The sequence below is a fragment of the Manacus vitellinus genome, unplaced genomic scaffold (genome assembly GCF_001715985.3).
Source record: "Manacus vitellinus isolate BGI_N305 unplaced genomic scaffold, ASM171598v3 scaffold_6_pilon, whole genome shotgun sequence".
Classification (NCBI taxonomy): domain Eukaryota; kingdom Metazoa; phylum Chordata; class Aves; order Passeriformes; family Pipridae; genus Manacus; species Manacus vitellinus.
In genome coordinates this window covers 10369392-10381471 of record NW_021940750.1, presented here as the reverse complement: position 1 = coordinate 10381471, position 12080 = coordinate 10369392, and the positions used below count along the sequence as shown (strand labels likewise).

At 38.0% G+C, this 12080-nt stretch overlaps 2 protein-coding genes across 2 annotated transcripts in view; one reads left to right on the top strand and one right to left on the bottom strand.

Annotated features, from left to right (window-relative positions):
* The window catches only part of THBS1 (thrombospondin 1), a 15775-nt gene extending 10095 nt beyond the window's left edge, over window positions 1-5680 (top strand). Inside the window, exons 16-21 of the mRNA XM_029964103.1 lie at window positions 628-862; window positions 1225-1452; window positions 1702-1973; window positions 2285-2382; window positions 2494-2633; window positions 3271-5680. Of these exons, the coding sequence (XP_029819963.1) occupies window positions 628-862; window positions 1225-1452; window positions 1702-1973; window positions 2285-2382; window positions 2494-2633; window positions 3271-3278 (981 nt within the window). The 3' untranslated portion in view covers window positions 3279-5680. The remainder of the gene's footprint in view (window positions 1-627; window positions 863-1224; window positions 1453-1701; window positions 1974-2284; window positions 2383-2493; window positions 2634-3270) is intronic.
* Window positions 1-12080, bottom strand: part of FSIP1 (fibrous sheath interacting protein 1) — a 97521-nt gene that overhangs the window by 9664 nt on the left and 75777 nt on the right. The window contains exon 13 of the mRNA XM_018082419.2: window positions 10662-10763. Within this exon, the coding sequence (XP_017937908.2) occupies window positions 10729-10763 (35 nt within the window). The 3' untranslated portion in view covers window positions 10662-10728. The remainder of the gene's footprint in view (window positions 1-10661; window positions 10764-12080) is intronic.

Genomic DNA, 12080 nt, shown 5'->3' with positions numbered 1-12080 from the left:
CCATGGCTAAAATATGCAATCAGCAAGCACAGCAGTTAATGCAGTCCATGGCTAAAATATGCAATCAGCAAGCACAGCAGTTAATGCAGTCCATGACCACTATGGGAACAATTGTCTTGGCTGATGAATCAGGGGACATGAAGAGCATTATAAGCTTTTATGATAAAGCAAATTATTATATGGTGTAGAAGCTGTAAAACTAAGACTTTATAGAGTCTGTTTTAATGTTACAGTGTCTACTGACTAGGTACAGAGTAGTCCTGCCCTTGTCTGGCCCTTGAAACCACACTGCTGCCAAGCAAGGTGAGAGGTAAAGTACCCTGCATCCAATATAGTAGACTAGTGACAGAAGAGTCATGTGGCAGAAGGGAGAAGATAAGCTGATGCCCACACTGCTTTCTGATGCTGTGGATTCAAATTAAAATCAGGACAGGACTAAAGTAAGATAAAACCAGGTAGCACAGGCAGTTTTAAGTGTGTATTAATCCACTCACTACATCCATCTTAGCTCTTGATAAAGCAAGCAGAAATCCCAATTAACTCTAGATATTAAAACTTCTATTTCAGAGACTCCTATCTCAGCCTTCTTTAAGTGGCTTTTTAAAATGTTTCTTTCTCCTCTCATAGGAAGACACCGATTCTGACCGCATAGGTGATCAGTGTGACAACAACCAGGACATAGATGAAGATGGCCATCAAAATAATCTTGATAACTGCCCCTATGTGCCCAATGCCAATCAAGCTGACCATGATAAGGATGGAAAAGGTGATGCCTGTGACCATGATGATGACAATGATGGTATCCCTGATGACAAAGATAACTGCAGATTGGTTGCCAACCCAGATCAAGCTGATTCTGATGGTAAGATGGCCGGTATCATAATAACACTTTAAGAGTATCTTCCAATAGTTTGATGCTATTTTTTCATGATTTTCAGTATTGAATAAAACTTCCAAGTAACAAAAATCTAGGATGTCTGTACTGTTGTTGTAGTGCTTCTTGGGAGTAAAGAGCAATGTAAAAATGGCCACATACCCAATTTATTCCTAAGTCACTATCAGGCTGGAGTGAAAGGGCATTTGTACAGTAGCTGTTGCAGCTTCTGTCATGTGTCTGCCAGGAGTACCTGGGCAGCCAGAGTTCTGCAATTAAATTTCTAAGTTTTAAGACTCAGAAGCAAACAAAGGTGGTGATATAATGGTAAAATTACTTTTATCCTGCAGGTGATGGACGTGGAGATGCTTGCAAAGATGACTTTGACCAAGACAGTGTGCCGGACATTGATGATATCTGCCCTGAAAATGTGGAAATTAGTGAGACCGATTTCCGAAGATTTCAGATGATTCCCCTGGATCCCAAGGGAACATCCCAAAATGATCCAAACTGGGTTGTTCGTCACCAGGGTAAAGAACTGGTTCAGACGGTGAACTGTGACCCTGGCCTTGCAGTTGGTAAGGGAAAAAAATGTAACTCTAACGGGCATTACACTGGTGTTTGGGGTTTTGGGGTTTTTGGTTTGGTTTTGGGTGGCTTTGTTTGTTTGGGTTGTGGGTTGTTTGTTTTTTTTTTTTTGGGGGGGGACGGGTTGGTTGGTTGGTTTTGTTATTGTTGAGGCAGGAGAACCTAAGAAACTACTAAGGAGTTGTTTAAGAATTGCAAAAGAGCAGCACCTAAAGTTTTATCCTTTAATGTCTCCATAGGTTTTGATGAATTCAATGCTGTGGACTTCAGTGGTACCTTCTTCATCAATACAGAAAGGGATGATGATTATGCTGGCTTTGTATTTGGCTACCAGTCTAGCAGTCGTTTCTATGTGGTCATGTGGAAGCAGATCACTCAGTCTTACTGGGACTCCACACCAACCAAAGCTCAAGGCTATTCAGGTCTCTCCATCAAAGTTGTGAATTCCACCACTGGTCCAGGAGAACACCTTCGTAATGCTCTGTGGCACACAGGAAACACTCCTGGCCAGGTAAGAGTGGCACTTACTACGTGCTAAAGTATTCTTAATGTGATAACATGATTACTCCAATGCAATAACCTACTCTTCTGCACTATAAGACAGGCTGTTCTTCCAACAAGTTAAATGCTTACAGGGGGTCTGCACATGCTGATCAGAGTGGCATAATCTTTTTGACAAAGACCAGTAACTTTGTAATTTTCCCCTAATGACTTACTTGAAGCCTTTAATAGTAATAATGATGATTGACAAGGCATCTTTATGTCAAAATAATGGCTATATTATCTCAGGCTTCTGGTTAATAAAAAAATATTCTTTCATAGGTGAGAACTTTGTGGCATGACCCTCGTCACATAGGCTGGAAAGACTTCACTGCATACAGATGGCGTCTCAGCCATAGACCAAAGACTGGCTACATCAGGTGAGCATCATCCTTTTATCTGAAATAATTATCCACAAGGGAAGTGGATGTCTGTAAAGATGTACCTAACAAAAGCTTGTCAAAGATGGCTGAGCTATTGTCTCTTTGTAGAGTTGTAATGTATGAAGGGAAGAAGATCATGGCAGACTCAGGACCAATCTATGATAAAACCTACGCTGGTGGTCGGCTAGGATTATTTGTCTTCTCTCAAGAAATGGTATTCTTCTCAGATCTTAAATATGAATGCAGAGGTAAGCATGACATTGAATTTAAGAGATCCCGTATAAATTCAAGAAAGCCACTGTCAAGAAAAGTAGAATGGATCAAGACAAGACATAAGAGGGGAAGTTTGCCCCTGATCTTTCATGGCTCAATCTCAAGCAAGGTCTGCAGGCAGATGCAGAACACCTTCTTGATAAACTTTTCACAGTTAAAACTTTAAATGTGTAAAATCTAAGTATATTTCTACTGTGTTATTTCAAAGTATCAGAAATCCATGTTGAGTTCCAGAAATGAAATATATCTTGAGTCTCCTTTAAAACGCTGACTAGAATGAAACAACAGTGAAACAGGTGGAAATGCAAAATATTGGCTTTAGCAAGCAAAAAACTGCTTTTTTTTTTTTTAAAGCAAGCAAAATATAAGATTGTCCATGTCTTGCAGTTTAATGGTGATAAGTGCATACAATTAGTTCCAGATGCTCTAGTCTTCTTAAATTGTGACTTCATTATGTAATGACTACATAGACTGGATTCTGAAGTCTAAATCAAGAAAGTACCTAAGCACTTTGAATTTTCTTTACAAATGTCTCTAGGCATTAATGACTTGGACATAGTCACGCATAATGCACAGAAATACTTAAATATCTCAATTTTTTCTTTTTCACAGATCCATAATCACAAGGTTGTTGGATTCAGAGACTATTTAAAAATGCTGGTAATTGCACCTTTTGAAACATTTAGCCTTACAAATCCTGGGACCATTATATTATTCCTTCCTTTCTTCTTTCTTCGTAAATGTGGACTCGAAACACATGACCTGCCTCAAGAGAATGCTTTTGAGAGAATGAAAGTGAGAACATACTTGGTATCTGACCTCTGCTGAAATGGAAGGAAACAAATGTCTTGCAAATGAGAATTGTCTTCACTGAACAAGCACACTTCTTTCAGTAGGAAAGATATTTGTTTGCTGTTTATCACAGTGCAGTGTCACTGCCTCTCTAACTGGAGGTCCCATGGAGTAGCATTTTGTAAAAAGAACATCTTTGGATGTGCTGTGGACTACTTAAACTGAAGACCTTTCATTGTGTGGAGAAAAGGGGTTTTGAGTGGGAGGGGGAACTCTACATCTTTATTCTTTATGGAGGAGAGGAATTTTTTAAGGAGGGCTGCCCTACCTTGGTTTACATCCATTGAACTTGGAGAAAATATTGGTTTTTATGTCATATCTAACAGATGAAAACACAACCTTACTCTATTTGTGGTAAGCCAGATCAGCTTCTGTAACTACACAGGACAAAACAGATATCCTAAAACTGACTTCTGTCATGGGATGAGGGAAAGAGGACAAAAACTGGTACACTGGATCACACCAGCTTTGGGAGAACTGGGATTTACAATTAGATTCTGTTTTTTCCTGATTAGATGCAGATCTTGCTTATGTTTAAATGTGTTTCAGATATGGTGCCAGAAAGCACCACCATCTCAGCTAGCACCATGCTGTCCTTCAGGAGACTAGCATGTGCTTCACTTTTTATGGTTAAAGAGGCACAAAAATAATAATAATGAAAACATTCCTTTTCTACATGCCATAGATGCCTTAAACCCCTCACTTCTTTGGAGGGGAGGAAAAGGGGCCTGTAGATAAAATTGTAAAATATTTATTTTTGCCTATTCTTGATTTATAATGACTGAGGGATTATTGATTAAAACAACAAGAAATGCGTCAAGACTATCCACCTAATCATTTTTACAAGTCTTCATGACTGTAAGATTGTAAATACAGATTATTTATTATCTCTGTTCTATACTGAAACTAGAGGGGGTTTAGTTGAGGAAAAAGAATCTTTTCTGGAGCAGATAGTGGTAATCTACTTGTTACAAAGAGCGATTTTTCCCATAAAGGCTTTGAGGTGCAGGGAAAAGTGATGGGGTGGGAAACGAGATGTTTGTTTTTCTCAGTCTGAGCTCAATGTTGGCTTTTCCTTTCTTTGTGCAAGGCAGTTAGTAGCCTGGCAGGCAATTGTTCTCCAGTGCTAAAATTCAAGTCCCTTTAGATGGTAGCAGTTTCTGTCCCATCCCTAGTACTAGAGATGAGGGAATGCCATTTACCATCTTAGTGTTATTCAGTGCTGGGAAATGTCTGTGGTGCTTTACCACGGGTCAGTGGGCCTAACACAAAGCCAGGATACCTGCCCTGAGGAGATTGCAGCGAGAGACACAATGACTGCCATCAGTAACCATTCAAACCCGCTGTTTGCGCCACTGCACGCTAAGTATTGTAACTAGTGATGTGCAGCTACAAAAGAAGGAATTCTTCACGGACTAGACAGAATTTCAGGAGCTCCTTGCAAAAGAGGGAGAGGGCTTGATGTACATTAAAAGACTGTTTTCCCCAACAGAAGGGGCATCATCCTTATATCTACAATGCTTCCTTGTCTTTTCAAAAAAAAGGAAAGAAAAGAACATGGTGAAAGTTTTACGTACAAATATTACCTCATTGTTGTGTGACTGAGAAAAACGTTTGGATTAAGAAGAGTTCAAATGTCTAACAAACTTTAAAGCTACTGTAGTACTAAAAAGTTAATGATGTACATAGTCAAAATTTCTTTGCAGAAAATGTATTCCCAGTAAGGAAATGGCATTGGAAAAAAAAAAGTCAAATACAATTTCTAATGTTGTATTATATTTTTTCCTGTCATCTCGTATACCATTGCTTGTATTTTTATAAATTATTTTTCTCATTGCCATTGTAATAGTTAATCACATAATTTTGTAGATAGGCTATTTAAATAATTTATCATGAAATGCTACCTGTAGAGTTAGTATTTCTATTTTTATAAAAAGTTTGCACACTGAAGATTTTTTTGCTTCCCTCCTCCCGATGTTTTTGCTAGCATAATTTTCTAAGAAAGTGCTTTTTTTGTAAACATTTTTAACCATTTTCCATTTTAAAGGTGTGTAAGATGTACAATAAAGCTTCTTACATACAAAGAACAATAAATCACCAAGGACATTTATATTTATACTTTTGTGCTCTGGTTTTATTTGTGTTTTGTAATAAATCTCTGGATCACTGATGTGTTATTTTTGTCAAATTTGGCTTCAATGCAAGATATCTCTATACTCTTTACATTAAAACTATGCTGAGGGGCTGCACCTGAGCTGTTCCCTGGGTACAACAGCTGCTCCATTTCAAGGCACTTTCGCAGTTATATAGCACGGGCAGCTGGCACATCTGATTCTGAAGGCTGCACTTAAAGATTTCGGTAAGTGTAGACACAGTCATGCTGCTCTTGATGCAGCCACAAAGCAAAACACTGAGGGATTTCAATCATACCCCCTTTCACATGGAAAGAGGCAGCATATTGGCTATTTGCAGGGGCAGAGGAATCTAGACTCTTCAAGATTGAAAGTGCTAGTGTGATCAAAAAGCTGATGACATGGCACTATATCAACTTCCAGAACATGCTGCTAAAAATAAGAGCAGTTAAGACTGGTTGCTCAGTCTTTACTTGCAGCAGTTCATCTCATGCTGCTCAGCAAAGCCAGGTGCTATTGGGGTGCTAGATACCCACAATAGAAGTGTATTGAGGGGGTCCTGCAGATACAGAAGTTAATCTTTAAGTCTCCTTTTCCTGAGGAGAAAGAGTCCTGTTCTGTGTCACTAAACTTTTGAGGGCAGTCATGTATATTTGATTTTTTTCCCACTGAGAACAAGAACAAAGAGCTCCTGTGTTGCTTCCACAATATGAGGGACTGCTGAATTTCTGCCCTCACCAGTTACAGGATTGTCTGCTTGATGGGGTCCTAGGAGTGTACTGTCAGTGTAACCCATCTGATTTTATCTGGGGCTGCTGTACCAAATCTCCTGCAGTTCTGACCTCTAACTCTCTTCTTGCCTCCCAAGGACACCAAGAAGACTGAGAACTACAAAAACCAAAGACATTTCCCACCTGGAGAGATCTCTTTACTGTACTTGCAGGAAGAACGAGATACCCTAAAACCAACCAGTTGTCTGAATAGATATGTCTCCATATGGATATATGTAGATTTAATGAGAAGTTTGAAACAGAGAACTGCTGCTGATGTGGGGAAGATAGCCTTGGCAACCTATTCCAATGACCTTGTCTGAGCCCATACCTAACTTTCATCTAATTTATTACATGCATTTATGTAGCTTTTACTGTCGCTGGAATAAAAAAGGCAAGCCACGTGCTTTGTGTTAACCCATAGCTTAAGTAAGTCCACCCACTTTTTGCTTGGTGAGTGTGAATACAGTAGGACACAAGCAGGAGTCATAGTTGAGGTATGTTCAGCCTTGACTTGCCCAAAGAAACAACTACTAAAGAAAAACATGAATAATGGTCACACTTCACAGGGCAGAAACTCTGCAGGTGAAGCCTGTCAGAAATTTGCTGCTCCCAAAACCTTAGAGACTCATCAGTGGGACAAGTAAGCGTACCAACTGATGCATGCCACTTCTAGCGTTATTTGGTATTTGGCCAACTTTTTTTGCATGAGCAATCTTTGAATTTCAGGCTACTGAAGAGAGCGCAGTGTTTTCTTACCACAGCACGCTCTTCTCAGAGCCCAAGCAAATGCACTACCTTACATTTTAAGGCAGTTATCTGCATCAAAACTATATTCAACAGGTGTAGCAGTTTAACCTGTAGATATTTATAAGCTATAAAGATGGAAATAACCATAGCAAATCTGCATCTTATGACAATACTGCAATTTTCACTGATATTGGCACGATTTTTGCAGTGAAATCCATAGTATGGTAATTGGCAGATTTTCAACATAAATTCATTTTGGAAAGGATTGCTGAGATTACCGAAGTGAGCATCTTAAAGTATCCACAAAGTGAGTTCTAGTTCTTATTTCTCATCTTTTCCAAGACAGAAAAAACAAATGCACAAAGTTGTATAAATATTTAAGCAGAGTTATAAAAAGAGAAAGGGAACTCATTAGAGAAAAGTGATTGGCAAGCAGAAGTCTTGAAGATAAAATCTTCCACAAGAAATCCATAAAATTAGACAAGTATCATAGAGAAACTTAGATTTTCAAATTTAAGCAAATCCCAGGAAGCCCAGACATCATTTGTCTTTAATCTTTCAACTGCTTTCAAAATCAAGAACTGCTACCCTAGGCAACATGTACAAGGGCTAAATCGAGTGCTGCTTAAATACTGTGTCAGTCTCCCTTGATGACTCTGCTCACAAAATGCATATGGAGAGACCATTTCAGTGTTATTGGAAAATTAGGGTGAAAGGCCTCTGGCAATACTCTTCCCACCAAAACTATGCACACCAAATACACAAAGCAAACAATAAGAAAACAATGGCACAGATCAGTATTTTCAAAAGTTCTAAATGCAGAATACTTGCCTACAAAGCAAAATTATTCATGCACTTTAGCACTCTGGAAGTTACTAAACACTCGAGAGTGTTCCAGTTTACTGGGGGCTTTTTAAGCTTAACAGATAAGGTTCTGCAGATTCAATTGCAAGCAGCGAACTATTTCACATAGACTTAAATGACAGGGAGCCTTTTATTCTAACTACTGCATCTGGATTCCAGCCAATCCTTCAACGAAACGTATAATTGGATAAATGTAGGTTATGGCATTAGTAGTATTCAAGTGCCTCTATTCTATCTAAAAAGGAAACTATTTTTCTGACCTTTAAATGTCCCTACAAATAAAGGAACAATTATTTCTCAATAAATGCATGTGTTGAAAAATAAAGAAAAAGATCAGTTATTTTTCCCCAGATTTCATAAACCCTCCTAATTTATCAGCTTCCTCGGGATCTGCCAAACCACCTTGTCTTCTGCGTCTACCCTTCAAACTGCATGAGATTACCAGAGGTGAGGCTCTCTATTCATAAGTGGGGGAGGAAATGTCAGCTCTTGGAGGTGTCAACTGTGGCAGATTTTGCATATAAAAAGCAAGAGAGAGAGGTATTATTCAAAGCTGTGCTTAGAAAGCCTTTTTTCAGAAGCATAACAAAAAGGTGCATTCTCATTTCATTTGCTGAAATTTTATCTAGCAAATAAGGGGTTTTAATAAAATATAAAAGTTCTTATAATTATTGAAATTACAGAAACTGAGACACAAACAACTGCCTCTCACCTATCACTCCCTGATCTGGAGGTAAAAATGCACCCTTTCCAGCACATGAATTTACTGGCATATTTTTTTGCATTTCTAGACTAGTCCTTGCTACTCCGATGACATGTTTAAGCAGCCCTTTCCTCTGATCTATGCAGCAGATAATTTTTGCACAGCCTGTTTTCACTCTGCACTCAGCATGCCCACTGACTCTGCAGGAGTTCTGCTCGGGAAGTGAGAGGGAAAGCATGCACTACAGATCCACAAAGTAGATACCAGCAAATGTCTGGCTTGGAAAAAGGCATAAGGCTGAGAATTTTTGTGGGGCGTTTTCTTCTTTTTTTTTTTTTTTTTTTTTTTTTTTTTAAGATGAAACTGAAAGGTTTTTTACCCCTTGGTAGAACTACTTTAATTTAAACTTGAATTCTGGGCATGTAAGAATAACTTCATTCATTTTATTGTTGCCTAGATGCAAAAAAATTTTACTTTTTTTTAATCAGGATATTTAGTTTGTTCAGTGCTCTTTGAAATAAAAATCCCTCAAATCACTCTAAATCTTAATAACTGTCAGGCTGGACTGAACTTCTCATACCACTACAGTATACTGAAATCAATGCTGTAGTTCTTTAAAATATCCTACTCAAATTTATAGTATATTTTGTAAATTATATCTTCAATTAATACACATTATTTATATTTAATATATATACACGATGGTTCACGAAAATGATTGAATCATCCTTATTTTCCACTTTCAGAGGAAAACAATGTGGGGTTTGTAATTTAAAAGGGCAAACAGTGCAGCATTGAAACATAACCACTTGAGGAAATCAGTATCAACAGCTGAGCACCGGTCACTACAGACGGCAGCACTGCATGTATATTACTGAAGGGTCTCAGTGACAAAGACAGAAAGGTTTGGTCATATATTGCTCAGAATTAGATACAAGCACACCAAAATCTTCTTTTCACGGGTATGTTGATTTCACCGATATTAAATTTTTGGAACAAAAGCATCTATCTTGTCCTGTAAAATCATAGTATGAAATAAGGAGAACAAACAGCATAAACCTACATGCACACACAAAATTTCTTATTCCTCAAACATCTCAAAGCCCAAATGTCAGAAGGTTAACTTTAAAAATCAGTCTCCTATGCTCTGCTGTGTTTTGGGATGGAAGGAGCTAGGAAAGATGGTTAAGAAGCTAGTAAATAGAATCTTTTGCCAAATACAACTTATGCTAGATGAAGGTATGTATTTCAGAAAACCTGTTTCCAAATCCTGAGTTAGGCTGCAAAAGAAAATTCATTTAAATATCCTAATCATCACTGCAGCATCACTCCCTGAGGAGAAGCTGCCACATTCCAGTGCAGCTGGAATTCAAGTGGTGAGCCCCGACAGAGGGGTTATTGCAGGTCACAACACAGAGTAACTGGAAAAACAAAGAAAAACCCATGAATCCTCCTGGGCTCAACTTTCCTTTTACCCTAGTATTGGTGATTTTTCAGCAAATGACCTTGTCACATATTTTCTATAATATCTCTGTTATTGTGTACATCTTACATATTTTACCATATTTTACCAAATAATTTTATTTCCTACAGTTTTACTTACAACTGGAAGTTTAAAAAAAAAAAGGGAGGGTTGGAATTGATATTTCACTTGTAATATCAAGAAAGAAACTATTCCCAAAGAACCTGTTATTTAATATAATGCAGTAGAAAGAAAGCACAGATAAATAGCAGGTCACTAGTTTTTGACAGTCTCTGAGTTTGGGTACTGACCAAACGCACCTTTGGAGTACCAGGCCACAAGTGCTACATCCCTGTGGTTTGCAGTGACTACAACTGGTGCAGGGTGCTCAGCATTTCCCAAGACTAAAAGTTAAGTCACAGAGCTCCTGTTGGAATATACACTTCAAGTCAACAGTCATTCAAACTTACCTCCTTATCCCTGAAATGCCAGAGGTGAATAAAAAGTGCATTCATGGCCTCAGGGATGTTGCAAAGCTTAATCAGCAACGGCGACCCTTCCTTGAGGAAAAGCTTTTTCAACAACAAGAGAGTTAAGATAACATAATAAACCAAGAAAATGAAAAATTATTTACTATATATAATCTCTAAGCAGAACTTGATTTTTTGAAAAAACTACCCAAGCACTTGGAACACTTGTTTTTGAGAAGGTCTCTATAAAACACAAGTTCAATGTGAAAATAACTGGATTGTGGAAAGATCACAGCCAGTGAACAGTAATGCATGAATATCATATGGTCACAGAAAATAGTCTTGAAAAATCTTGTTAGTATTGCTTTGATCATATTTATGCTATCGAAATTATGACACAGGCTTAACATCTTTAAGGAAGATGAGAAATACATCTAGGTGAGATTTACAAAGCTCCATGAAATGTGCTTACAGCAATCCTATGCAGAACATCCAGTATCAACAGGTTTGTTATTGCTGTTGCGGAGTAAGTAAAAATATCAGAAAATAAAAGAAGAAATAGCACTTGCTTGTTACAAATATAATGTCCCATTCTGATTTTAATGAAAAGCAAGTAGGTTAGATTCTGATCTCTGCTATATCCACATGATTACCACTTCCTCAGGAGTGCATCCACTCCTCATGGCAACTCTGTAAATTAGACTAAAATCTGGGTTGATATGTGCATTAATTTAAACATTCAGATTAGATCAAGTAAGCCCTATGTGGTAACAGCCATTGTAGATTTAACATTCTATCTGTACATCTTTTCTTGGTGAATGTTAAATGGCTACTATAGGATCTGAGAAATAATTTGTCCTTTTAGGTCAAATCACATGAGAGTTTGTCAATGGGAAAAATCTATTGAATCTTCTTTGCTAGAATATCTCTCCACCTTAACAAAAAAACTTTTTAAAAAGTACCATGTTTTTTTAATAATGTCCTCTTATTCTGACACTTCAGTGCATGAAATGAAAAACTGACCATCAGTTGAGTAAATAAAGAGAAAATCAGGAAAAATAGTAAAGACTACTCAATCAAAAACCTGTAATGAATTGTTACTATTATCTCAAACACAAGCCAGCTGCATTACCCTCTCCTCAGGTAGCCATTACTATAATGTTTCACAATCCAGTAACTGCTAGGACAAACTTCTGAACTCCTTCACTTTCTCTCACGCCAAGCCTTCACCAGGGACTGCAATTTCCCCTCTTTTAGTTACATTTCTTAACTAGAGGATACCACTGTTGGCTCTGTGGTTACACTCTTTGCAGGCAAGATTCAGGCAGACCTGAGCAGACAAGTGCTGATGTTCTAATCCAGCAGAGGACTTGTGCAAGTCAAACCTTCAACCAAACCAGCTGTCCAGCCAACAGACAG